The sequence below is a fragment of the Prionailurus viverrinus genome, chromosome F1 (assembly GCF_022837055.1).
Source record: "Prionailurus viverrinus isolate Anna chromosome F1, UM_Priviv_1.0, whole genome shotgun sequence".
Lineage (NCBI taxonomy): Eukaryota > Metazoa > Chordata > Mammalia > Carnivora > Felidae > Prionailurus > Prionailurus viverrinus.
In genome coordinates this window covers 60,873,287-60,901,176 of record NC_062577.1, presented here as the reverse complement: position 1 = coordinate 60,901,176, position 27,890 = coordinate 60,873,287, and the positions used below count along the sequence as shown (strand labels likewise).

Genomic DNA, 27,890 nt, shown 5'->3' with positions numbered 1-27,890 from the left:
GGCCGAGTCCCCCCCCTCAGGGGAAGGTGGGCAGGGAAGCCCCGCGGAATGGGAACATTCACCACGAGGATGAGGAGGGGGAGGCGGACTGAGCAGACTGATCCGGCTCCGTCCAGACCCCCCTCAGCAGGGGAGGTGGCTCAGGGCGGGTACAGCTCCGAGGGACAGGATCGACCCTGCCGGACACAGCCACGAGGTACAAAAACGCGTTTGGGGGGTGGTTTTACATTTCCTCTTTATTAAAAAAAAAAAAAAAAAAGCATTTTTCTGGGTTTTTAAAACTTCTCCAATACATAAAAATTTTCCCGCCCCTTAACGCTTCTTTCTCGCCTCCTTCACCCCTGCTCCTGGGGCCTTCGGCCTGCAAGACCCGGATGGAGAAGCCTTTCCAACGGCCAAGATCCGGGAGCTGGAGGGGCTGAGGGTTTGAAGGAAGGTGGTTCCTGGTCAGAAGGAGCAGCTCATTTGCACACAAGTATAAACCGTGGAGGATGAGACCAGCACATACGCGTATGGATTGATCTACAATCCACTTAAAAAAAATAGACCCGAACTGTCATTTTACAACTGCAATATTATACAAAATATTATATATTTTTTAAACAACACCCACCCACCCACACACGCGCGCACGCACGCACACAAGGCACCGGGGGCCCCTCTGCACTTCCGCACGTGGGGACGGGCGTCAGTAGGCGAAGATGACGTGGTAGGTGACCTGGTGCCCATTGTCCCAGGCGTAGAGCAGGCGGTCCTTGGGGTTGTAGTCTATCTGGGTGGTGTACGAGTACTCGTTCTCAAACAGCAGCCGGGGCACGATCTGCGTGTTGGTGTGGGTGTCGAAGGCGTACGAGATGTTGGCGTTGCGCTGGTTGTGGCTGTCCACGGCGTACAGCACCCCGCAGATGACGAAGCAGTTGCCGTACAAGTGCCGCCGCAGCCCCGTGCGCCACGTGGTCTCCTTCTGCGTGCTCAGGTCCGCGGCGTTGAGCTTGCTCAGCACGATCACCTCCTGGCTGAAGCCCTCCTCGTCCAGGGCCGGGTAGATGAGCCACAGGCCGTTCTCGTCCACGGCGAAGTCCACGTCCGAGTGGCCCTGCCACCGCCAGGGCGTGGCCTCCTCGTAGGCCACGTCGTGGAGCATGGCCCAGGCGGCCACGAAGCGCTGCTTCAGGTCGTACTTGATGATGTTGCGGGTGAAGGCGCGGTTGTAGTAGAAGGCGCCGCCGTATACCACGTGACCCGTGCCGATCCAGCTGTAGGGCAGCTTGTAGGAGTTGCTCCAGCGACCTGGGGGTGGGGGGGGGGGGGAGTGTGATGGGACCCGCCAGCCGCTAGGGGCCGGACCTGGGGCTGCGTCTCCGCTCTGTCACTTTCTGGGGGGCGGGGGGGGAGGAATAGGGGGAAGGGCAGTGTGATGGGACCCGCCAGCGGCTAGGGGTCCGGACCTGGGGCTGCCTCTCCGCTCTGCCACTTATGGGTTTCGTCCAGCACACGCCGAGCCTCCGCACGGCCGCCCACCACCCGGAGAGAAGGCGGCCCACTCCCCTCGCCCGGCGGTTTCCAGTCCCGGGGCGCTAGCCCACGAGAGCCCGGCCCGCACCCCACCCCACCCCGCGCCCTGGGAGGGGGAGGGGCTGTCACCACCGGCCCCCTCCAGTCCACGTCCCAGGAGCTGTGCGCAGGGAATGAGGGGCAGACCGAAGCGGGCCCTCCCGCGACCAGGAAGGACCTCTCGCCACCGGAAGGCGGAAGGCCCTTCTCATCTGCCCCCTGCTTCCGGAGATCTGGCCGCGATGAAAGCAGGAGGGGGGAGGGCACCCACGAGGGCCTGCAATGGAAGTAGGGGTGGGGGCAGAGGCACCCACGGGGCCCGCCGCCCGTACCCTGTTTGAAGTTCTCCAAGTTCCGGAACTCCACCAGCGTGTTGCCATAGTAATAGTTGGTGACGTAAATCCGCTCATCCTTGGCCAGGGGGTCCTTCATCCAGGCCCCTTCGTTCCGCCCGTACGTGTTCTGGGTGATCGGCCCCGTGATGGTGGACAGAGTGTCCTTGCACCTTCCTGATGGAGACAGGGACGAGGGGCAGGGGTGAAGGGGGACCTGAAGCCAGTGCCCCCCTCCCGGGTCTGACCCCGTGCGGCTTCAGCGGCCTTCGAGGCGCCCAGAGCCGAGACGCCTCGACATCGTCCGCCCCTCCTCCCGTCGGTCCTGCGCTCTACTCACTCCGAGCCACCTGCTGCCACCATCCCCACTGCGTTAGCGTCCCGTGCGGGCTTGTCAGCCCTACAGACTCCTCCCTCAAGGATCTAAGCTCCAGAGTTCTCTTCTGACACCACAGCCTCCTGCGAAAAACCATCCTACTTCTACTGGATTCCCTCTGTTCCCACCGTGCTATGAACGAGCCTCTCTGGGATGTCATTTCTCTGCTGAGTGGCCCTGGTGCCTCCCGCTCCGCCCTCCAGGTCTCCCCCACCTAGAACGCGAGCACCGCGGGAGGCAGGCTGGGGGCTTCCTCCTCCCCCACGGTCCTCAGGATACAGCATCTGGGTGGATACATGGCAGCCGGGGAAGCCCGACCAGAGCTGAGCAACTTGCCTACTGCCTGTGACAGGGACGCGGGGCTCCACCAGCCACTGAGCTGCCCAGAGGCGTCTGGCCAGGCTGTCTGGGGCCAGGTCAGTCCCAGTTGAGCAGTGGCTGTCGGTGCCCCTGAGGCCCACCCCCTGGGTCCTGGAGAGCTGTCCTCAAGCCCATGCCCCTGTCGCTATGGTGGGCAAGATGCCAGGGTCCCCTTCTGGGGAGCTGGGGGAACAGGGGACCCAGCTCCACGTCAGGAGCTGCTTGGCTGTAGGCGCCCCTTCTAAGCCAAGTCTGCCTTCGTGGGACAGGAGCTCAGTAACGTACCCCTGATGGGCTCTCTGGAGTGACCTCTTGTGCCCAGGAGGGGCCCTAAAAGGCCACGGGAGCCACGCTGAGTTCTAGACCAAGTGGAAAGCCTGCCGTGCTTAATACGTAGTGTTGTTATGTAGTGAGCACAGCCCTCCCAGATACTGAGATGATGTGCGACCACTGAGGACGTGTGTTCTTTCTGTCCCCGCACTGGTGGGTTAGGGAGGAGGTGGGAAGGTGAATCCAGCCCTCACATGGCCCCCCCGTCCTGCTCCTCCCGGCCGAACACCCCCACCTGCCATCAAGACTGGCGTGCGCATGGGCGAGACTGATAAGAGTAACTGGTCCCTGACGTTCACCTGGGACAAAAAACAAAGGCCTACAGTTCAGATTCAGGGTGCTCTCGATTCCAGGCCACCCTCATTTCCAAACTGCTCCGATCCGTTCCATCCACCCTGCTTCCCCATTAGTGGTCTGAGGAAGGAGCTCGAGCTGGCAGGACAGGCAGGCACCGTGCCCTTGGCCCCGGGCCCAGGGCAGCAGGCGGCCGGAGGTGGGATGAACATTGTTTCCCAGGCGGGCCCCGCGGTGGGGTGCAACTGGCAGGCTTCAGGCAGCTCTGTGTGGGGTTCATTAGGTCCCAATCTGACAGAGCGGGGAGGGATTCGGTCTCCGTGAGACAAACAACAGAGCCGACCAGCCAAAGCCTCATTCCCCCACATCTGAGCTCATCTGGTCAAGACAATAAACCAGAAGGCTAGAGCTGAGCCCAGGCAGCGGCGTCTGATGGAAAATACCTCGTTCCCTGGCGCCGACCGGGGGTGCCGGCTGATAGGTGGGGAGGCCATGCTTCCTCTGCGCGGAGGTGAGCCCTCGTGTGCCACCCCCAGGGAGGAGCACTTCTCGTGTCCCCTCTCTGACCAGACTCAGGAACTGCCGATGAGCTCCCGGGAGCCAGGACTCCTCTGAGTTTTTTGAAACACTAGGGTGCCCTGGGCAGCCCGCTAAATCCCTACAGGTCCCGTCTGAGCCCCGAGGCTCTGCTGCGGCTCCCGAGGTGGGGGCGGGGGCGGGGGAGGCTTTAGAATCTGTCCCAGGTTTAGAGCCAGAGGCCTGGCCTTGGTCTTGGCCCTGCTACTGACCCCAGAGTCTGTGTTACCTCCAAAATGATATACAGCCTTACTTTCTTCTGCAGTAAAGCGAGCGTAATATATGTCCTACCTACTTCACAAAGGTGCTCGGAGAGAATCCACTCCGATGACGGCACGGTAGGCTGAGTCATGGCCCCAAAGACACCCAGGTCCTAACCCCTGGAACCTGTGAATGTGACCTAACATGGCAAAAGGGACTGTGCAGACATGATTAAGTCAAAGATCTTGAGATGGGGATATCCCGGATTTTCCGAGTGAGTCCCCAATGGCTCAGCAATTCCCTTATAACAGGGAGGCAGGAGATTTGACAGGAGGAAGCATGAGGGACGCAGCCGCCAAGCCAGGAAAGGCAAGATATGGATTCTCCCTTGGAGCCTCAGGAAGGAATCAGCCCTCCGACATCTTGGTATTGGCCCCCGTGAGACGCATTCCAGACTTCTCACCTCCAGAATGGTCAGAGAACAAATTTCCATTGTTTAAGCCACTAAGTTCGTGGCAATTTGTTACAGGAGACATGGACACTGAGGCGGATGGAGTCGGCTCTGGAGTCAGGCGTCCCTACCTCTGTAGTTAGACGGAGTCCCAGCTGGCAGGCACCCAGGACCTCAGATAGAGGGACACGGGCCGGCAGGAAGGCAGAAACAGCGGGCACACACGCGCGGTTTCAGAGCACTTGAAAACATGTTCAAGGTCAGGAAAACCATGAGGCCCAGACCCATCACCGCGGCCTGAGAACTGGGGCCGTTCGGACGCTCCTGCCCTTGGCAACAAACTGTCAGCCTCAGAGGGAAGACGCTTCGTGTTAACAACTCTCTTCAAGGACAGGGAGAGAAAGGCGGGAGGAAGTTCAAAGGAGCCACAGGGGAGATGGGCTCTCTGTGACTCACGTTACAAGCGTCCCCCGCGCTCAGTGATGGCAAACGTGTACGAAACCCTCTCTAGGTATCAGCCCCTTTAATCAGACACTTCGGTGGCTCTCCTGCGCAGGGTCCCAGGGGCTGAAAACAAGGGGCTCCTCCCCCGAGCACATGTACCTCCCGCCCCCCAGAAAGGCACCGCATGCCACCCAGTCACCACACCAGGGTCCTGGTCCCTCCTGCTGTCTCCTCCTCCCCCACCTGCAGGTGGCTGTCTCCCACCTCTCCCTCTCCCCGCCTTTCCCCTCCCCACCACTGTGGCTTAGTTCAGACCTCACTGCCTGTTTCCGGGGTCACTCCAGTTACCCCGCTGGCCTCTCTGGCTCCTCTCTGCCCCTTTCCACCTCCCCTGCCCCGTGGTCACGAGCTGTTTTCTGCTTAAACCCTTAACCCGCCATCGCCATCACCGGCCACCGTGGGACGCGGAGTCAGCCCCTATCCCGGCACGCCTGTCCTGCAGTCTATCCCTGCCCCCACCGATCCCCACCAAACTCTGGTGGCTCGGGGGGCCAGGCGGGGACAGAAACAGGTGAAGCGGGGGGGTGTGGGACGACAGGCAGCAATATAGAGGCCATGGTGGGTTGGGAGAGCAGCTGGCCCGAAGGCATCCGAACTCAAGGCTATAAGAACATCCTGGGATGAATTCAGCCCTCTGGCCGCCACACTAACTGCTTGTGTTCGTGGGCTGCCCTCTCGGGGTGCACAGGCCTTCGTGGTCTGTGATCTCTGTGCCCTCACAGCAGGCCTCCGCTAGGAAGGGGCCGCCCTGGCTTTAACGCTCTGCTGTCGCCATCCTGACGCTCTTGATAATTTTACCTGTGACCTTGTTTCTAGAAGCGAAGTCTAACAGGACCGTGGAGCGCGTGCACGTGTACAGGAGCACGCAACACGTGTGTGTCTGCCTTCCTCGTCACCCGTTTGCACGCGGCATTTGCTGGGCCTGATGGACACAGGACTCCGGGGGACCCACCGTGCGCGGGGGTTCAGCCAGACTCGGGTGAGCGCGTTGCCCCCACGGCGGAGTCAGGGGGACCCGCGGCCCCAGAGGCCGTGCTTTCCCCGGGAGCCAGGACTTAGCGGAACGTAGAAGACAGTGGCGCATTCAGAAACGTGAAAAACCAAGTAAAGGGCCCCGTGTTATTTCTTGTGTTACTTCCTGGGATTAGCCAACGACCGACCGACAGCCGGTCTTGTTAGCCTTCCCCGCCCAGCGGGCTGGAATGGCGCGTCCTGCCATCACGCGCACCTACCAAGAAGGAAAACAAAAGAGCCGAGCGGGCTCCGTGCGGCCTTGCACCGTCCTGCTAAGAACAGAATCCGCCTGCATGAAGGGGCTGTGACGTAGGAATTGCGTCATTCTGGTGACTTCCACACGGGAGTTAAAAGATCTGACATTCGCATTTAAAACTGACGTTTCACAATGTAAACGTGAATGGTAAAACTCACGCGAGTAATTTGAATCTTTAGTATTTCTTCACTTACACTGGCACGAAATAGCAAAGAAAAACAGCATGAGAGAGAGAGAGAGAGAGAGAGAGAGAGACAGAGTCACCGCAGAAGAAAGGGAAAAGCTTCTATTCACTACCTCTCGTGACGCCCCACCCCCCGCGCTCTCATTCGGGACGAGGCTCCACAAGTCACTGGCCGCCCCGACCATGCCGCTCCCGCAGCCCCACCTTCCACCTTCCTGCTCGGCCCGGCCAGTTCTTCCTCATCCTTCGGGACGGCCGGTCCAGCTCTCTTTCCAGGAGAGAGTCCCTCGGACCCAAAGCACCCCATGCATCCCTCCGCCAGAACTGGAACGATGTTCACGGGTCCCAAACACGAGCGGGGACACTACCTCGCCTGAGTTGTGAACGCCTCCTGCACCTGCCGCCAACCTGCTGAACACCTGCCTTCCGCTGGGCATCTCAGGTCCCGCCTCAACAGCTCCCTACCACTTTCAGAGTTGAGGCTGTGATCCCTTTTGTCGTCAGGCCCCTGTCCCTGTTCCCCCCCCAGCATGTGCCCTTGCCTGGGGGGCTTCCTTCACGCCCCCCAGGCAGGTGGCTCTGCCTGCAGGGGCTGCTCTCCCCCCACCCCGGGGGGGGGCCATATGCTGCTGGCCATGTCTGGAGATGGGGGTCCACAGTCAGAGCTGCTGTCGGCCTTGGCCGGACCAAGAACATCCCCATGTGCACAGCTCCCTCAGGCCACACTAGCCGCTTGTCCCCGCCTAGTCCCCCTGGGACGTGAAAACAGCTCCCGCCCTTTCGGGCACCAAAATGAGCCTTTTCCTGGCAGAGAGGTGAGGGTTGGATTCCTCAGCCCCTTACAAGGAAGCCTCCACTGCATACTCCTGCTTCTAGGCCCAGGGCTCCTGCTTGTGACTGAGGTTCCCTGTGGCTTCAGGGGGCCGCTTAGGTGACTGGGGACAAAGCAACTGACAGCAGAGTGCCCGTGGGGTCGGGGAAGGAGCCTGTTAGGTGGCAGGTGGCGACTGGGGCAGTTCCTGTCCGGGCACTGCGGGGGGTCCGGCCAGCACTGCTCCTGGCCCGTCAGCACCACCTTCCTCACGCAGCCCAGACCGGCACCCCCTGATACGTGGCAGGCAGGGCTGGTCACCCCACCCATAACCAGAGGGCCGCCAGACCTCGGGGACTGTTAGTGTCGGGCTGGTGGGGGAGACCGGTCTTCACAGATCGGGTTTCCTGGGTTCAACAAGGAGACGGGCTCTCACGGGTACTGTCGTCATCCTGACGGTCCCCTTGTCTGCTCCTCCCCTCTCCTTCCCCACCCCAAACCAGCCCCATGGAAAATCTTGAATCAGGAGCTGCAGCTGTTGGAGTCTGGGGCTCTGCAGAGCCTGGCCCACGTGACATAGGCTTTTCTTCCTCTGCAGGAGCCTCAACAGCCATCCCCGGGCCCCAGGTTGGTGGCTGACCCCTCCCCAGGCTGCAGGGATAGTGGCTGACCCCTCCCCGGGCCCCAGGATGGTGGCTGACCCTTCCCTGGAGAGTTGGCAGCATCTTTCCTCTCCTGGTCCTACAGTGAGTAGACTTTAGCCAAGGCTTGTTTTCACAACCAAAAGTTAATTCTGACTTACTTGTTTTTGGAGCTTTTCTGAAAGGTTTACAATTCTCCTGAGGATCACGGTAGACATTTTAGGACACCACAAAATCAGATTTGGAAAACATGGCATAGGACGTTCCTTTTAAAAGCAGCCCCATTAAAATTTTTTTTTTCAACGTTTATTTATTTTGGGGACAGAGAGAGACAGAGCATGAACGGGGGAGGGGCAGAGAGAGAGGGAGACACAGAATCGGAAGCAGGCTCTAGGCTCTGAGCCATCAGCCCAGAGCCCGACGCAGGGCTCGAACTCCCGGACCGCGAGATCGTGACCTGGCTGAAGTCGGACGCTTAACCGACTGCGCCACCCAGGCGCCCCTAAAAGCAGCCCCATTTAAAACTGCATCTCAAATAGCTCAACATCAAAGTTGCCAGACTCACTGAACAGCAAACAGCCTCCACGGGCAGCACACTAGTAGCCTGTGTCGGTTTCAGCCAAATGGTTTTTATTTACCTGCAACTAGGACACGTGGGTGCAACCTGGTCTAACTCAGCCGGGCACAGACAAGCAGGGGTCTGCAGAGAAGGTTCCGGAAAGGAAATCCCATCCACACTAACAACAGCTCGAGGGAGCCACCTGACAGCGATAAACGATTAAAAATGATCCCCCAAAACGAGCCAGCCAACACCACGCCGCCAGACACAGAACTTTCCTCTCTCTGTGCCCCCCTCTCTCTTTTCACCCCTCAGTGTTCGGAGAAAACACCACATGTATGTTCACATCCCTGTGTTTTCTCTGCAGCGGACTCCAGAGGCAAGGTTTTTCTTCTGGAAAACCCTCTGGGCCAGTCTGTAGGCAGACCCTTATATCCTCTATGTGCCGATGTCATTCTGGTGAAACAGAATACTGAGCAGCAAGAGAAAACGATTTCCCGCCTCCGGCTCCCACCAGGTAAATGGCCACGAGGATGCCAGGTTTCTCCCGTCTGGGCCTCAGCATCTCAGACAGGCTACTGGAGGTGGACAGAGTCCTAAGAGCCCTAGAAAGGCACGTGTTGGCAGCTACACTGGGGGCAACCACCCGCGAAGGCAGGCACAGCAGAGAACCCCACTCCTGGCTAGGAAGTCACCCAGGGAAGAGCTCTCAGGCTGATAAATAGCATCGCTGAGGGCACACAGGTGTGCAGGTTCACCTGTAGCCTGTCTTCACCGTCAGTATCTGAGCCACCCGTGGAGGGACAAGTCTTCTGGACGAACTGTCCCTCCCACTCAATGGGGAAGCGGTGGGGGTACAGGGGCACCGGGGAGCTCACTCCATTTGGGGGGGGTATACAGTGCTGATCTCGGGGCCTGTGGTCCCATGAGCATGGTCAAGGCCGCCCAGAGCCAGTGCGGGAGTGGAAAGCTCGGGCTCAGACCCCAGGACGTTCTGCAGAAATTGGGTAGGACCTGTGGCTTCAGGATGGACTTTCCACGCAGTAAGGAGCTGCCGTCTACACTGTGGTCAGCTTGCTTCCGCCACGGAAGGGAAAGGAAAGGAAAGGAAAAAAAAAATGTTCTCTCCTGTTCCCACCCCAACCTCTGCGGCCCAAGAACTGCCTTCTTCTCAAGGTTCATGAGATTTTGCCCTGGGGTCTATTTTTCCTGGATATTTCCCTGCTCCCACTCTGCCGTTATTCTGGGATTTTCCCCCAAGAAGAATCTCTTGCCATATCATGGCCTGATAAACCTACCGCAAACAACAACAACAAAAAGCCATAGGATTTCACGCAGACGACAGTCTTTAGCAGATTTCTGATTTCATGTGAGACCCATAGAAAGGCAGGGATTTGGCCAAGGTCACGCAGCTGTCAGCGGCCGGGACCAGACTACAACCCAGGTGTTTGCTCCCGGCAGGTGCTCTGTCCACCACCTGGTCCGACAGCAGCTACCAGCACCTTGTTGGGAGGAGGGAACGGGAAGAAGGAAGACCTAGGCAGAAGGCAAACCATGTCTTCTGCAAAGCTCGTGCACTTTTCAACAAGCATTTTGATGAAACTATGATTCAACAGTGTTTTCATCCACTACCCGTGGTGACTTAACTAAAGTTGGGTGTCGTTCTCTTTGGGAGAGGCACCTGTGGCTCCCACCTCTTCTGTTGTTGACTTTCCCCCACCCCGTGTCCCACGGTTCCCAGAGTCCTCCTGTGGCCGCGGAGCCCCCAGAATGGGGCACAGAACAGGGCTGCACTCCTCCATGCTTCTGGGACACGTTCTCCTCCTTTAGGCCCAACAGTCAGAACGCTTCCCTTTCTCTGTTTAGAAAACTCCTGTTCATCCTTCAAAACCCAGCTCAAATGACGCCCTCCTCAGGAAAGCTCCCCCAACCTTCTTGGCATCCGGGCCAAGCTGGTGCTCCCCTTTCCACTCCTCTGTTCCTCCTCTGTGAGAGCATTTGCCACACGGTGCTGCGATGTCCCCACGCTCTCCAAGGCCGTCGCTCGTGAGATTTGGCCCTGGGGCCCGTTGTACTAGTTACTCTCCTGCCCCCTCCCTGACCCCACAAATAGGAACCCCTTGTTATTTCACGGCCTGGTAAACCTCCTGCAGAAAACTTAACTCAGTCATTGCCAAATACCCAGTCCCCACTACAGGAAAGCACACCAGTGTTTACAAAACTGACCAACGCAGGCGGGGCCCTGGCTCCGCTGATTTCGATCTACTCTGGAAAGGAGCTTCCCACCGGGTTCGCCGGCCACACTATGAACGCATAAACCCAGGCTCAACCTGCGGCACTGGCCGAAGACGCAACTCCACTCACTCTCCCTTCTGGAGAAGTCTGACCATCTGGCTCCTGTCTCTCCATTCAACCTCTCCCCAGGCTCAGCCTGTTACCGTGCGAGCGGGAGACGGGGGCCAGGCAGAAGGAACTCACCTATGACATTCCGGATGTCATCCTCCTCCTCCGGGCTCAGGGTGGGGCTGGCGGAGGCCCCACCCTGCCCCGTGGCAGCGTCTCTCCCCAGCAGGTCTGTCTGGACTGTGGTGGGAGGCACCAGGGCCGTGGGTGGAGCCTCGGTAAATGTGTCCCCAGAGGCCCCTGGCACGGAAGCCGAGGCCGGAGGCTGCTGAGTGGCTGTGTGGGCCACGGTGGTGGCTGGTACCTGAGTGGAAGGTTCCAGGCCTGCCCCCGTCGTGGGACCTGGAATCACGGAGGAGGTCTGGAGCAGGTCTGGGAACCGCGTCGCTGAGGGGGACAGGGTGGGGTCGGGGGAGCTGGGATCTGAGGGCGAGGCCGGGGCCGAGGTCTGCATGTGGGTCGTGCCGGTGGTGCCCTGGTGGGTGGCCACCGGCCTCCGGGGGGCGCTGGTCAGCAGGTCGTTGTGTCTCAGAAGCTGATCTTCAATCAGCAGATCCACTCCGTTTTCCCCACTGAAAAACTCGTCTTCTGGGAAACAAACAGAAGGTCATCTGTGATTCGGGCGGAGGAGCACTGTCAGGCGGGCAAGAGTATGCGATATTCGGCAGATTAATAACAAGGTTTCTTTCCACGACATGACAGCCTGATTCAGAGATGCAGCCCGGCTGGGATTGCAGAAGAGGCAGGTGGGAAGCAGCGGAGATGGGAGGGCTCTGCATCTCCTGGAGGGTCTCTGAACAGACCGCCTCTGGGCTCCACCCGGTCTCTGGGGCACCAGGAGGACGCACAGCCACGACCTGAGCTGGAGGAAGTCACCCCACCCCTGTCCACTCCCCTGGCAGACACAAATGGAGCACATTCAACAACGGTGAGCAGAACAAACATCCTTCCCCTTCATGAAGCTTCTGTCCAATGGTGCAGACACTAAACAATAGACAGCACGCTTACAGTGCTTGGGGGAGAAAGTCGAGGGGGGTGAGGCATGCCCTGGAGCAGGGAGGCGAAAGGAGACTTCCAGTAATGGATAAAGTGGTCAGGAGGGAGATGAGCAGAGGCCCTAAGGAGGTGAAAGAGTTGGCCAAGCAGCCATCAGAGGAAGAGTATTCTGGGGAGAACAGCAGCAGTACAAAGGCCCTGAGGCCAGAACCTGCCTGCGAAGGCTGAGGAGCAGCCAGTGTGGAAGAAGCAGAGGGTGTGAGGGGAGAGTAACAGGTGACATCAGGGAGGACACAGGAGCCACGTCACATTGGGTTTGGCTGCTGTTTGGACTTGAGTTCTTCTTGTGCATGAAATGGGGGACTGTGCACGGTTTTGAGCAGAGAAGGAATATGAGGAGGCAAAGATCTCTTAGGACACAAAGTCTAACCACAGATGAAATAAACAGAGAATTGCATTTCATCTGTTTGTTAAAACCACCATTAAGGAACTGAAGCCATGGGCAGGGCAAAAAATTGTATGCAGTACATACAATTAACAAAGGACTTGTTCCAGAATATGTAAAAGAAAAAAAAATCCCCTAAGTCAGTAATTTAAAAAGACAGGGGCGCCTGGGTGGCTCAGGTGGTTAAGTGTCCGACTTCAGTTCAGGTCATGATCTCACAGTCCGTGGGTTTGAGCCCCACGTCGGGCTCTGTGCTGACGGCTCAGAGCCTGGAGGCTCCTTCGGATTCTGTGTCTCCCTCTCTCTCTCTACCCCTCCCACACTCATGCTCTGTCTCTGTCTCAAAAATAAATAAACATTAAAAAAAATAAATTAAAAAAAAGGCAACAAACATGGTTAAAAATGGGCAAAGGGCACCTGGGTGGCTCAGTTGGTTGAGCGTCCGACTTCGGCTCGGGTCATGATTTCATGGTTCGTGGGTTCGAGCCCTGCATCAAGCTCTGTGCTGACAGCTCAGAGCCTGGAACCTGCTGCGGGTGCTCTGTCTCCCTTTCTGCCCCTCCCCTGGTTGCACGCTCGCACGCTCTGTCTCTCAAAAATAAATAAACATTAAAAAAAATTTTTTTACATGGGCAAAATGACTATGCCAACAGCTAGGTGAGCATCAACTGTGAGGAGGGACAGGGGAGAAGCCCAGGTACCCTGGAGGCAGGAACAGGTGCGGCGGGGGGCGGGGGCAGGGGTCTGAGCACATCATCCCACCTCCAAGCCTCAGTGTCCTCATCTGCAAACTGGGAAACCAGGCTGGGGGGTGGGGGTGGGGGGTGCACCGAAGTCCCTTAAAGCTCTGCTGTGTGATCTTCTGCAAGCCCAGAGAGGTCAAGTGACTTGCCCAAAGCTGCTCAGCAAACTGTGAGAAGATACAGCAGGAACTCTGGATAGTTCGTAACCGCAGGCAATTTTCCCATGACCCGGCTGGCCCAGAGAGGCCACGGCAGCAATCGGACCCCAGAAGGGGCGTGTGGCTCGGAGGACGTGCAGATACACAGGGTGCAAATGGTGACTCCCTCCCCACCCCGCCGACCCCCAACTCACGCTGCTCTTCGATGTTGTTCTCCTCCTCCGGGACCTTGGCCTTATAGTAGGTGATGCCCCGGATGACGGTGGGCTTGGAGGCCGGCCGGCCCCGCAGGGGGACCTGCCTCTGTAGGGGCCGCTGAGGCCTCACCACCTCGGGTGGGGCCAGGGGCCGCGTCTGCAGGAGCTCGATGGAGTTGATCTGCTGGGACACGGTTTCTTCCTGCAGAAACCGCTCCTCATACTGTTCAGAGGGGACACAAGTTAAGGTCGGGTCACTGGCCAGACAGGCAGAGGTAGGCGGAGGGACTGCTGGAGCCGGGACACTGTCCTACGTGCTTTACGGACACCAACCAATCTTCCCCTGAGTCCCACGAGGTAGGAGCTATTTATCACTCCCATGTACACATCAGGAACCTGAGGCACAGAGACGTCATGTAAATTGCCCAAGGTCCCACAGCAGGTAAGTGGTAGCAGCAGGATTTGAACCCAGGCCCTCTGGCTCCAGCACGTGTCTCTGTAACGTCCACACTGTGCTTTCCAGCCTAGGGCTGCTGCGTGACTTAGATCTCATCTCAGCTGTTTCCGGGGAGGTCTGTGTGTGGGCAACGGTGCCCAGGCTGGGACATGAGGCCCGAGAACCAAGATGCACCCCTCGGGATGAAGCTTTTCCTTCCACGATCAGAAGGAACTGCTCCACAGCCTCCCTGATGCATCCAGGATAAAGTCCAAAGTGCCTGGCCTGGCATTTTCCACCCTCTTAAGCACGGACCCGGACCCAGCTCAGCATTCCCCTGTCTTGTCCTGCGCCCCCAGCCCCAACCCTTCCTTGGTGCTTCAGTCACCTGGCTGACTCCTCAAACTCTCGGCTCTCCTGAGCTGCTGGGCCTTTGCTCGGACTGTTTTCTCCATCTGGAAGGCCTCCTCTCCTCCCCCCTCTAGCTACTTATCATAATGTACCCATTTCTCAAGGCCCCGCTAACCTCTCACGTCCTTAAGAAAATAGTCCCAGCCCTTCTCGTTCATAATTAATCTTTGTTTCCCAGTTCTCACTCTGCACTTTGTGGCAGAAACTTCTAACCGACCACGTAAATCCCGTCTCCTTGTTCCTCTCTAATGGGAAGCTGGCTTTGTGGGAGGGGCCACGGGACAAAGTCCTGGCCGGTGGGGTAGAAGTAGAAGTTGGTGGAAAGAGCTTTGGGAAGAGCTCCTTAAAAGGGAGGCTGAGTCAGCTGGAAGGCATCTTTCGCACTCTTCCTGACTGGTCTGGCCTGAAATGCGGACGGGCGGCTAGAGTGGAGCGGCCCTCCTGTGACCGGGAGGGGGTCTGGAGGACGGACGCCACTGATGGCACCATGAAGTTAACCACCCACCACGGTCTGCCTGCCCCTGGAGCCCTTCCACACGAAAGAACAGCAGACTCGGGCCTTCTCCTCACGATGCTGAACGCAGCTCCTAAGGGACACAAGTCTATCCCTTGTGCCGCAGCACCTCTCCCAGCCTGCCTTCCATGGGCATTATTTAAGAATTTGCCTCTGCGGACCATATGGAATAGAAGGACAGCAATCACCTCTCGCTCATTTTTGATGCCCCCGGCTGGGCGCTCCTTAATATTTACACTGAACTTCCCTGAAGTCATCTCTGTGCCCAACACGGGGCTCAAACTCATGGCCCCGAGATCAAGAGTCGCTTACTCTACTGACTGAACCACCCAGGCACCCCCCGTTGCTCTGAAGTTTTTAATCAGAACAAATCCCGAGGAACAGTCTACATTTGTGACCGGCACTGGGATTCTGTCAAATGATGCTTTAAAGTAGGCAGCCCATGACCCAGGCCTCTTTTTTTTTTTTTAAGTTCCGTTTATTTAAGTAATCTCCTCACCCAACATTGGGCTTGACCTCATGGCCCCGAGATCAAGAGTCGCACGCCCCTCCGACGGAGCCAGCCGGGCGCCCCGACCTGGGCATCCTGACAGCACCCTGAGGACGCTGCCGTGCTGGTTCTGGTCCAGCGGAAGAAGCGCCCTGTCCTCCGTGGAGCTGCTGCCCAGGGAATGGCCTCTTGTGTCCACGGCGTGGCACGCCCTCTGGGTCCTGCCTCGGTCCGTCTGGTCACGTAGCCACCCCCAACCCAGGATCCCGATCACCCCCCACTGAGAACAACAGACTTTGGGCACAGGTTCCTGGGAGCTGAGTTCAAAGCCAGGGCCGCCCATAGGTGGGTCCAGTTCCTGAGGGGTGTGGCCCTGTCCTGCTCTCAGGAGGAGGGCTCCGGGGGCTCCATAGTGAAGAGGAGCCTTCCTGTCGCCCCCGAGCCATGGAAGCCCCCTCCTCACCACGACGAGGTGGGCAAGCGCCCCTAAATCCCATTACCTGAGACCCCAGTGACATCCCCCCAGAGAAGCAGAGCCCACTGAGAAACAACACCTCTGTCCCCGGAGGCCCAGGGTCCTGAGAGGCAGGGCAGGGCCTTCAGGGTCACAGAATATGAGCTGGAGGAAAGCCAGCCCGAATGGCCAACTTTCTCACTTTGCACAGAAAGAAGCAAATAAGGCTCTTGTTTTGACCTTAAAAATCTGGCCTGGAGGAAACCTGGAGTCCTTCCCGACCACACCCCCAAGGCTGTACTGGGTTTTCCCGTGACAAAAGAGCTGAACCAGGTGACAGAGCAGACATGGCAGCTCCATGCTCCCTGGCGTCCCGTGGGGACCGACTTCTCCAAAGCAGGGGCACCTCGGGGCGCCTGGGTGGCACAGTCGGTTAAGCGTCCGACTTCAGCCAGGTCACGATCTCGCGGTCCGGGAGTTCGAGCCCCGCGTCGGGCTCTGGGCTGATGGCTCGGAGCCTGGAGCCTGCTTCCGATTCTGTGTCTCCCTCTCTCTCTGCCCCTCCCCCGTTCATGCTCTGTCTCTCTCTGTCCCAAAAATAAATAAACGTTGAAAAAAAAAATTTTATAAAAAAAGCAGGGGCACCTCTCTGCCAGCCTCCCCTGGCTGGGGCCAGACGGCGCTCTAGAAAGGGGCAGGCGTGTGCCCAGGGGAGCCCCCACTCCTGCCACCTGCCCCCTCCTCAATTCCCACTTCCTGCTGGTGAGCTGAGCTGGACTAGAGATGCAGGGATACGTGGCCTGTGGGGAAGAATTTCAGTGGGCTCCCATTCTGACCAGACGTGTCCCTTTATGGCATTTTTTAACCCTTACGACAATGAGGCAAGGTAGAGAGCACGTTACAAATAAGCAAAGAGGGGCTCGGGGTCATTTAGAAATTCGGCTGAAGGTCAATCAGTGAAGTGGCCGAGAGGGGCACTTCCGAATTAGGCCCAGGGCTGCTGTCTTTAGAGCCTGCACGCTTCCTTACATTCAGCCACACTGCCCACACCGGTGACCATGGGACGGGCTTGTCTGCCATCCAAAAACTCGTCTACACCCCCAAGCCCACAAGGCCATGGTCTGGCTACTGCCCAGCAGACTTGGGGATCCCTCATTTCCCACTGGGAAAGGAGGCTGGGAAGCTGAGAAGAGGCCCCCAAGCGCCTGACTCAGACGCTGTGGGCCGGCTAATTGCTGGACCCTGGCCTCCCTCCGCATTGCAAAAGCAGGTTGTCATTTCTTCATGGTAAACCCCAGGAACTGTCTTTAATTCCAGGCTCTCCGGGACAGGCGGGAACTGCAGTTCCTTCTCCCAGCCAAGCAGATGGAGTAAGACCATGGCGGCCTCTGCCAGAGAACATATAATTTCCCTGGATCCGCTGGCGACAGGCTGTGCTGGGCGGCCGCTGCCCCCACCAAGCTTTGATTTCCTCTCTCTGTTAATCCAAGAGTCTGTTGTATGACTTCAACTCCTGGCGTCCCTGTGTCCCCACTCCCAACCCGGCCCCCAGAGCCCCTTGCCAGCCCTCCAGGCAACGACCTTGTTGGAGAGAGGCCTCCAACAAATGGCCATTCACCACGCCGAGAAACCCCAACATCATCGACGAGAACCCTGAAAATAACCACCGAACCCAGCACCCCATTTGCCCCCTTTTGAGTCATGGGGTTCGCTACAGAGACAGAAAGATGAAGCGGGGGGGCAGGAAGATCCTAGCCTTGGCCTTCCCCCTTCCCACCCCTCCCTGGCCCAGGCTCTACCCCCTGGCACGGGAGGATTGTGCTCACCTCAGCAGCGTGCTGAACGGGGATTTCAGGAGGGGAAAGGGCTTTGCTGAGCAAGGACAAAACGGGTTTGGTGCATTTGATTTGGTTTACTGTTTGCCCTCAGGAAATATGAGCCGGGTTGCCGAACATACCACATAATGTATCATCAAGACAACAGACGGGTTCTCAGGCTCAGCCGACTGGGAAACTGGAAGCCAGAGAGGGCAGGGAATGCCGGACTCCGCTGGGCACTGGGCCAGCTCAAGTTGCCAGATGGGCTGAGACAGGAGTGTCTGGGTCCCAGGTGCGGGGAAAGGGTACCTCCAAGTTCCCTTCCAGCCCAAATGTCCTCAGCTTTTTGGTTTAGAAGCTCAGATCTGGGGCGCCTGTTGAGTGTCCGACTTCGGCTCAGGTCATGATCTCACGGTTCGTGAGTTCGAGCCCCGCGTCGGGCTCTATGCTGACAGCTGGAGCCTGGAGCCTGCTTGGGATTCTGTGTCTCCCTCTCTCTCTGCCCCTCCCCCACCCATGCTCGGTCTCTCTCCCTCTCAAAAATAAATGTTAAAAGAAAATTTCTAAGTTCAGACTTGTTCAAGGATGACCCACTAAGCTGACTAAACACATGCTCAGCAGCTAGTGCCTTGGGGACAACTAAAAATGAGAATAAAAATAATTGCTTAAGAAACATGGTATTTCCAAAAAATCATCAAAGCAGTCATCATGGGCAAAGCCAGAAAATTATTGGCCTTCCTTATACTTATTTTCTGGTCTGGAACTGGTTTTATTTTCAATTCCTTCTTGGGCAGGGCGCAAGCACCGTATGGTCTTCAGGGTTTCTGGCCTCCACAGTCCTGATCTGCCCACTGTCCTGCCTTCGGAATACATGTGCCCAGGATTTCCCCTAACCCACAGCTGCCGCCTGCCTGGCATCTCTTTTACGAGTCTCCAAGCGTTCCGAGCATCGGCTGACTTCCTCTCTTACCCCAGTTCCTAGTGGCCCAGGCAACAGGCTCCTACGCGGCAATGCCTAGCCCTTCTCCACGTCGCAGTGCACAGCAACGGCTCAGACGCTCTGAGTGTCCAAGGCCCTGCGCCCTGCCTGCCCCCCAACACCCTGCCAGGGGACACCTCGGCGGCAACACTCACTCACGGAGCCCCTCTGGGCCGCAGAGTCAACCCTGCCCCATCACAGCCACAGAACTGCTACCTAGATAAAATGACACCGTGACCGTGAAAGAACCAAATCCGGCAAAGCTCCGTGCACGCGTGAGAGCCATGCCAAGTCCGCGTGGCAAGAGAAAGGTGGCTGGGCACCGATGGGTTCCGCAGGTGGCAAGCGTGGGGCTCGTGGGGGTCAGGGCAGAGAGGGAATGGGCACAAAGCAGGCTGTGCTCGGAGGCCAGGGAGCCAGGGCCGTACCTCGGGGTGGGTGTAGGCGGCCGCCGCGTCCCTCTGCAAGGCCGAGCGGACGTCCGGCATGCTGTCCAGGAGGCTCTGAGAGCAGTTCCCTTTCCCCCGCTTGTTCATCTCCGTTCGGATTTCTTCCATGTCTTCTTTGATTTGCTCATTTTCCTTGGTGAGGTTTTTGGAAACTTCCTGAGAAGAGAAAAAATGTAAAAAAGAAAATCCATGATGAGGCGTCTGGGTGGCTCAGTCGGGTAAGCATCTGACTTGGGCTCAGGTCACGATCTCACGGTTTGTGAGATCGAGCCCTGCATGGGGCTCTGTGCTGACAGCTTGGAGCCTGGAGCCTGCTTCGGATTCTGTGTCTCCCTCTCTCTCTGCCCCTCCCCTGCTCAGTCTCTCTCTCCTTCAAAAATAAATAAATGTTAAAAACAGTCAAAAAAAGAAAAAGAAGACCCATTAATGTGCTCTAAAGATGAGCAGAAGGCAGCTGGCAGCCATCTTCGGCTCAGAGCTAGAAACGCAAAAGCGGGCTGAGAAATCGGCCAAGAAGTGACTGGGGCTCTGGAGAGGTCCGGCCCTGTGCTGAGGGCCAGATCCCAGGCAGTATTTCTGGGCCAATATGGCTCTGGGGTGTCCCACTGCTGGACATGCTACCCCAAACTCCCATAGCTTTCCTAGTCATGACACTGCCTTGTCTCTAGGTCACCAGGACACCTGGCTCCTTTTCTGTCATTTGCACACGGTCGTCCTTATCCGGTGAGAATTAACACTACAAAAACTTCCACTCATACCCCATACATGTGTACCAGCAGCTCAATGAACGGAAGAAGGGTTTTTAAAGCAACTTTAGAAGAGGTGGCTGAAGACATCTACTTAACCTGCATTTCTAATGGACACAAACTAACCCCCAGCACTTTGAAAGCATCATTTACGTAGAAAACCCACAGGCTGGTTTTAAACTTTCCTATTTACCCATAAAAACAGATTCCCTAAATGACTTCCACCTGGCAAAGGAATGGTGTTCCAGTCCTGGTTCACACCGGAAGGGACCAAAGGTACGTCTAAGCCAACCAGCACTGGTGAGTACCTCCTGTGTGTCTAAGGAGCAAAGCCTCACGACACCCTGGGGCTCTTGGTCTGGGGGTGCCGGGGAGGTGCCAACTATAACTGGGAAGAAGGTCTGCGTGGCAAGAGAAAGGTGGCCGGGCACCGACGGGTTCCGCAGGTGGCAAGTGTGGGGCTCGTGGGGGTCAGAGCAGAGAGGGAATGGGCACAAAGCAGGGCCCCAGAGGCGGTGACACAGCATGGGACTTGAACCAGGGATGGGTACCGACAGGCTCAGGGGGGCCCTTCTCCTCTGGTTATTCTGAGGGAGGTTGGTTTACTGCACGGAGACCCAACACTGTCCTGCTCTGGCCTGCATTCTAGTTTGCATGAGCATCTGAGTTTTTATTTTTAATTAAAAAAAATATTTTTTTTCCACGTTTATTTATTTTGGGGACAGAGAGAGACGGAGCATGAACGGGGGAGGGGCAGAGAGAGAGGGAGACACAGCATCGGAAGCAGGCTCCAGGCTCCGAGCCATCAGCCCAGAGCCCGACGCGGGGCTCGAACTCGCGGACCGCGAGATCGTGACCTGGCTGAAGTCGGACGCTTAACCGACTGCGCCACCCAGGCGTCCCTATTTTCTTATTTTTTTAACGTTTATTCATCTTTGAGAGACAGAGAGAGATAGGGTGCGAGCCGGGGAGGGGCAGAGAGAGAGGAAGACACAGAATCCGAAGCAGGCTCCAGGCTCTGAGCTGTCAGCACAGACAGGTGCCCCATGAGTTTTCAGATGTGATGTTCTCCTTGGGCCGTGTTTATGACGTGGGTAGAGGAAGCCACCATGTAAAACAGAAGATGCATTTGCTTTCTGTCTTGGGGACCGTAAAAGCACAGACGTTGACAGGCACAGCCCTGCAGCCTGGCAGGACACTAAGTCCTAGGGGAAAGCCGCCATAGCTCCGAGTGGGGTGTAGAGGTATCCAGGCCGGCAGTAACCCCGGCATTGTGGCTCCCATGGCTCCCATGGGGGCTCCCCTGACCAGTCTACTAGGCCCCGGAACCACCGGCCATGCCATTCTCCTGACATTTCATTTCACGGCAGATTTCGAGCACTGGGAGGGCTTGATGTGTTTTGTGGGGCTCAGGCTAAGCTCGTATCTTTAAATGGCAGTTAACTGTGAGAGAGAAAGCCCCTGAGAAAGAAGTCTTCTTTAAGGAATACCCAGAATGAGCAGTCTTACCGGCGGTCAAGTGCAATGGTTAAGAGCATGGATTCTGGAGGGAACAGTCTGGCTTACATGTCAATGTTATTCCTACTTCTTTGATCCTAGACAAATCAAAGTCCCTGAGCTGCAGTGTCCCCAGGGGTAAAATGGAGTACTACTAGGATTTTCCCTACGGATTGTTAGGAGTAAATAAGTGAATATATATGGAAGTGCATGGGACATGGTGATTATTTTTGATAGGACGTTACAGCTGGGTGTTCTAGGCCCCTGCAGGATCCCAGAATTCAAGCCCTTCTCAGATGGGGAAACTGAGGCCCAGAGGAACGATGTGGTTTTCCCAAGATGATAGACACAAAAGTGGCAGAGCTGAGCCCAGCACCCGGCCTCCTGGCCCTTGCTTCTGCAGTTCACTTGTGGAACCACTAAGACGGCCGGGGGGAGGGTCCTGGAGCTCAGCCAGTTCTCTGAGCAGTGGGGAGCCCGTCAGAGGGGCCTGTGAACGTGGCAGTGTGGTCTCAGGGTATATGAGAGAATATGCATATGCAGAGAAATGCAGAAATGGTGGATTCCCCTAAGTCCTTGTTACACAAAGCATGTCTCAGGAACCCGTTAGGAGTGCAGTCTGGGGCCCCGCCCAGGCACCTGCGGAATCAGAATCTGCGTTTTAACAAGACCCCCCACATCAAAGTTTGAGAAGGGCTGTCTTAAATGTTGGAAGCTTGGGGTACATCTGCTGGAAACAGGGCCAAAATGTATGAAAGGGGCTGTTTTACCGGAGCCAAATATTTGGATTCACACGTTTCTTTTTTGTTTTTAAAGGTTTCATTTTTTAAAAATTTCTTTTACATGTTTATTTATTTTTCAGAGACAGAGAGCATGGGCGGGGAAGGGGCAGAGACAGAGCCAGAATCCGAAGCAGGCTCCAGGCTCTGAGCTGTCAGCACAGAACGTGACTCAGGGCTCGAACCCACGAATTGTGAGATCATGACCTGAGCCTAAGTTGGACACTTAACCGACTGAGACACCCAAGCACCCCTAAACATTTTATCTTTAAGTAATCTCTACACCCAATGTGGGGCTTGAACTCACAACCCCGAGATTAAGAGTCTCATGTTCTACCGCGGAGCCAGCCAGGCGCCCCGGGATTCACGCCTTTCTGTACATCCACGAGCACCTGCTAAGAGCAGTGTCCAGGCATCTCCCCCATGAATTCTCCACATCCTGAGGCAACACAGCCCAGCAGGCTCAGTGGTTCAGAGTGTTACTTCTTCATTAATGCATTAATGTGCTCAGTGCTGGGCACCAAGGGGTCCAGCAGAAGCCACAAAGCCCAGGATCCTGCTCTGATAAAGACCACCCCTTCCCACCTTGAGGGGAAGAAAGCAATAAACAAGAAAGCACCAACTAGTGACAAGTGGAAGGCAGGGTGAGGTGACAGAGGTAGCTTCTGACTCCTCATCGAGGTCAATGACTCTGTCTCTAAGGTGGGGGCTGAGGCCCTCGGACTCCACTCTGGGTGGATCCCATGGCAGGGCCCGCATAGCCTTACGGCCAAAACAAGATTCCGCCTGATTCCTGAACACCCTGCAAGAGTCCGCATCGGCCTGTGCGCTCACTGGGAGGCAAAGGGGCGGCCCCCCAGATTCACCTGCTCTCTAGACCCCGGGGGTTCTAGGTCCCTGGAGGGGCTTCCTTCTCACTGATGTATGAGTCCCCAGTACCCTTTCTGATTTCAGTGAGGAAGCATTATTTTGGGTTTCGGCATGGGAGGGTTGACATGGCACGGCCTTGAGCGCCCATGGGAACAACAGAGTTTACTCTCCTGAATCAACACCCGGCTGGCGGTGACATCACCCCACCGGCCAGCCAGGCTGAGCCAGGCGGCGTCCCCCAGGATGGCACAGCGGCTCTACCTCCTCAGCCACCCGCTGACCCGGCCACCTCCCCACTCCCCGGGGGTGCTGGCCCTGCAGGGCTCCCCACGGCCCCCTGAGAGTCTGGCTTCCCCGTGGGGCACTTCTCAGGAAGTACGGGGGAGGCTGCCCACATAGGGCCCTCTAGACTCAGCCCTGGCAGAAGAGTGAACCCCATGACCTCATGCCTTGGGCTCTTCCCCCGGGACAGCTGCAACCGTGACGTCCGTGGCGACTGTTGCTTGGCTCACGGGCAGCGCTGGCAATGTGGCTGAGGAGGCAGGCAGGGGGTCTACCTGGCAGGGGCCGGCACACTGCACGGTGGCTGCCAAGGATCCCGGTGCTATGAGGAGGAGGGTGGGGAGGAGGGTGGAGCAGCCAGTGGACAGAAGGCTGGCACCAGAGGCTGGGCACAGCCAGGCGCAGCACTTAAAGACCCGAGCAGAGCCAAGGACCTGAGAGGCGCTCACAGAGCAGGCGGCTCGTGCTAGAGGGACACGCGGTCGGGCACCGGGCACGGGAGGGTGCGAGCCCAGGGCGCGAAGGGGACCAGCATCCCGTGCTGACTACGGCCAGATGCACAGATACCAGAGGAAGGAACCAGGCGAGGGGCTGGGTGTAGGCGAAGTCGGGGGCACAGCTGGCACGTGGTCAGCCAGAGCCATGGAGGGTCTGGTGCGGGTGGGTGGGATGGGGGCAGGGGCCAGGGCCGAGGGGGAGACTGAGCAAGAGCGTGAGCCGGCGGTGCTGGGACCTGCTGGGACCTGAGGAAGAGACACCATGGCACAGGGCTCTGGCCGCTCGCTGTGGTCTCACTCCCCCTGCCCAGAGCCCTGGACGGCGCTGCCGTGAGGGGAGGTGCTGGCTCCGGGGACCAGCCCACACCGCCATCGCCACCGGAAGGCAGGTGATGGGACCGCTCTGGGAATAATGACGCTGCCCCCACCCCCCAAGCAGGCCTGGCATGGAGAATGAACCAGGGGCTGCCTGCACGGTGCCAGGCATGGAGTAGGACTTGGTGTGCCCAGCGAAGCTGGAGTGGGACCCCTGCGACCCCAGCAGCAGACAGGCAGGTGGGAAAGGGCAAGTGAGCTAAGGTTCGGTGGGCTGGGCAGGAGGGAAGGGGACGGCCCCGAGGCTGCTGTGTTTTAAAGAGACGCACCAGACACCTCCAGGAGGAGACAGAGCTGGACTGCGGCTGGGCCAAGCCTGGGCCCCGGGTCATGCAGCAGGCACGTGTCCCCACATCCCAAGAGGCCACCTGACCCCATCGCTCGATGGCTGGGAGTACACAGGGCCCGATACAGATGGCAAGCCTGAGGGCCCAGACACTGGCCTTCCTTGAGGGGGTGAAGGTGTGGGGGTGACCGGATCCTGGGTGGGGGGGCCCACTCACGGCTCCTGGTCACTCGCCTGCCCTTCCCCCTTTGAGCCGTCCAGGGCGCAGCGAGGACCAGGTGGCCTGGGACAGCCGCCCCAGCCGACAGCTGTCTCCAGCCCCTGGTGAAAGAGCTGGGGTGGGGGGGGAAAGCAGCTAGAAGCAGCCGGTACTCCAGCTGACAGGACCCGGAGCGATCCTGGAGCACGGATGACGGAGCTGGGCAGGCCGCCTGGGTGCAGGGGCCACCTGCTGTCGCCTTCAATCACTCCCCCGCCGCCCAGCCCCAGACAGCTGCTGCGCGTCTAGCCCGCATCAGCTGTGGGGCCAAGACCTGGAAACAGAGATGGCTCAGGCCCAGGTTGCCCTCAAAAGTCCAGAGCCCGGAAGGACAGTCAACCAAGCAAAGAACAAGAAGTCCCAGGCCTCTGCTGGTGAATTTGCTTTAGGGGCAACCTCACCCCTTTAAAACAGCCACGGGCTCCTTCACGTCCTGGCACCTACGAGCTGCTCCCAGGCCAGCAGACGGAGGGCGGGCTCTCACACCTTTAGTCTGGTTAGCCGAAAGAAAACCTTTCTTTCCACGGAGACAAATTCGATTTGAAGTACATACAAGCCCAGGAGATGGAATATATTCACTCGAACCCATATTCAGATGTAACTGAATTAAGTAACATTAAAGCCGAAATGTATCTTAGAAATATTATCTCCAACCCTTTCCCCTTTCACAGATGACAACACAGTGGTCAGGCAGAGTGGGGGACACTTCTCTCCAAGAGCAGGAGAGGCAGCACGTGACCAACTGCAAAAGCAGATTTGCTCAGGAAAAACAGTGAATCCTGGGGGTGTCTAGGAGGGCATGGAAGGCAGGCACAGAGGGGAGGCCTGGAAAGAGACAGTTCCCCTAACTCACGGCCAGGCCTGCACAGACGAAAATTACATTTTCCTATTAGTTGATGAAAAGATACATCCCCTCGAGTCAGGAATGCTCCTGTGATCTTGCCTTTCAGACCAGAAACACAAAGGCCACCGAATCCTTTGGTTTGAAGAAGAAGCCTCAGCAAAGCCTGTGCTGGCACATTCTGGGGAGCAGGCCAGTTCTGAGTCTGGTAACTACATCACAGAGTTTTAAATTTTTTTTAATGTTTACTTTTGAGAGACAGAGCATGAGCAGGGGAGGAGCAGAGAGAGAGGGAGGCACAGAATCTGAAGCAGGGTCCAGGTTCTGAGCTGTCAGCACAGAGCCCAATGAGGGGCTCGAACCCACAGACCACGAGATCATGACCTGAGCCAAAGCCAGATCATGACCTGAGCCAAAGCCAGATGCTCAACCGACTGAGCCACCCAGGCGCCCCATTTTTATTATTTATTTTTTGCATCACAGATTTTAAATCTTACTCGGACACAAAGCTATCAGGGGAAAAGGCTTCGGAGAACACACAGGGTTCCACGGTGACCATCTGTGCTCACGGACAAGTTTTACAAACCCCGGCAGATGCGTGTGAGGAGAAGAAGAGTCAAGTCACCCTCTCCAGAAGGTGCAGGGCTTCCACAACAGAAAGCACACTCTGGGCAGCTTGCAGGCACGCAGCTGTGTTAAGAGCAGGGGCCGTGCACCCACACGTACACATGGACATACGTATCCACAGTCACACGCATATCCAAGTACCTGGGAGCACTGACAGGTGTCCTGCTGCCATGCGGGGGTGGGGCACTTCTTCACAAAATCCTGCAAGTTGTGTAGGAATGACTTAATCATACTAAAACCCTGATGCTAGAAGAGATTATTTTAATGACCTGTCCCTCTGTCCTTTTCTCCACTTTGATAATCAATCTGCTCCTGGAAGCAGTATTTGGCACTGGGCATAGGACCCCATGACTCTGTCCCGCTGCCTTCAGAATCCATCCCCGGGCCTGGGCAGCCTACGAGGTTTCGGGTCTCCAGGTGCACTCAGAGCTCAGGGTAAAAGTCTTCTCAGTGGAATCACTGTCACTGCCGGGCCTAGACGCAATGAACAGGGTTTGCCTTTGGAAGCCACAGATTGTCCTTCTAGACTTCCGATTCCCCACCTCTGCTGGCACCTCTTCTCTGTGCCCACCCACCCCTGACTCTAATGTAACTCATACTCCTGGTTCTCCTTCCCCTTCCCAGCCACTGCCAGGAGAGGGTCAGCCTTACTCTGCCACATCCAAGGTCCTGGACCGCTGACCACTTTGGATGTTACTTCTCCCTGGACCAGTTCTCGAGGAACGCCCGTGGGGTTTCGGGCCTCCACCAGGCGAACAGAAAAGATGTGTGGGGGGTTAGGTTTCCGGAATACAGTGAAATGGCCCTGCTCTGCTACACTCTCCAAACTGACGAAAGCTAGAAAGTCTGACCACAGCAGGTGCTGGCGAGGACGTGTGTGGCACTTTCATCCCCACTGGAGGGAACGTAAACTTGAACTACCACTTGGGAACACAGCTTGGCAACCCCCCCGCCCTACAGATGAAGATGAGCGTAACTAACGTCCCAGTAGCTCCCTTCCTACTTACACACCACAGAGAAATGCACGCGCGTGTGGGCCAGGGACACAGACAGGGACGTGCATGTACAGGGAGACTCCTGGGCTACTGTGAATTATAAAACTGAAAACACCCCGTATCCATCATCAGTACGACAGAGTGACCAATGGTGGAACATTCACACGACAGACTACTACACGGCGATATAGGTAAATGAACCACAGGACACAAAACCGCGTAGGTAACTATTAAAAGCAAGGGGTGCCTGGCTTGCTCAGTGGGTAGAGCATGTAACTCTTGCTATCTGGGTCATGAGTTCGAGCCCCACGCGTGGCATGGAATTTACTTAAAAACTATTGAAAACAAAATTGAGGGGCGCCTGGCTGGCTTAGTCGGTTGGGCGTCCGACTTCGGCTCAGGTCATGATCTCATGGTTTGTGAGTTCGAGCCCCACGTCCAGGGCTCTCTGCTGTCGGCGTAGATAGAACCCGCTTCAGATCCTCTCTCCCCCTCTCTCTTTGCCCCTCCCCCGCTCACATTCTCCCTCTCTCTCGAAAATAAACAAATATATTTTAAAAATAAATGTTTAAAAAAAAACAACAAAATAAAATCTTTTTTTTTTTAATTTTTTTTTTCAACGTTTATTTATTTTTGGGACAGAGAGAGACAGAGCATGAACGGGGGAGGGGCAGAGAGAGAGGGAGACACAGAATTGGAAACAGGCTCCAGGCTCCGAGCCATCAGCCCAGAGCCCGACGCGGGGCTCGAACTCACAGACCGCGAGATCGTGACCTGGCTGAAGTCGGCCGGTTAACCGACTGCGCCACCCAGGCGCCCCCAAAATAAAATCTTAAGAAAACACACAAATGAGTGAAAGAAGCCTAACACACACGTGTGTGCACACACGGACACACACAAC

General features: G+C 57.0%; 1 protein-coding gene across 3 annotated transcripts in view; it reads right to left on the bottom strand.

Moving 5' to 3' along the window:
- Window positions 1-218: 218 nt before the first annotated feature.
- The window catches only part of OLFML2B (olfactomedin like 2B), a 37,221-nt gene continuing 9,549 nt past the window's right edge, over window positions 219-27,890 (bottom strand). For 2 of the 3 annotated variants that reach the window (XM_047840336.1, XM_047840339.1), the window contains 5 exons: window positions 18,915-19,091; window positions 13,383-13,608; window positions 10,922-11,434; window positions 1,887-2,063; window positions 219-1,290 (listed from right to left, as the gene is read on the bottom strand). In XM_047840336.1, coding sequence (XP_047696292.1) covers window positions 689-1,290; window positions 1,887-2,063; window positions 10,922-11,434; window positions 13,383-13,608; window positions 18,915-19,091 — 1,695 coding nt within the window. In that variant the 3' untranslated portion in view covers window positions 219-688. The remainder of the gene's footprint in view (window positions 1,291-1,886; window positions 2,064-10,921; window positions 11,435-13,382; window positions 13,609-18,914; window positions 19,092-27,890) is intronic. The other variant, XM_047840338.1, reaches the window with a different exon arrangement.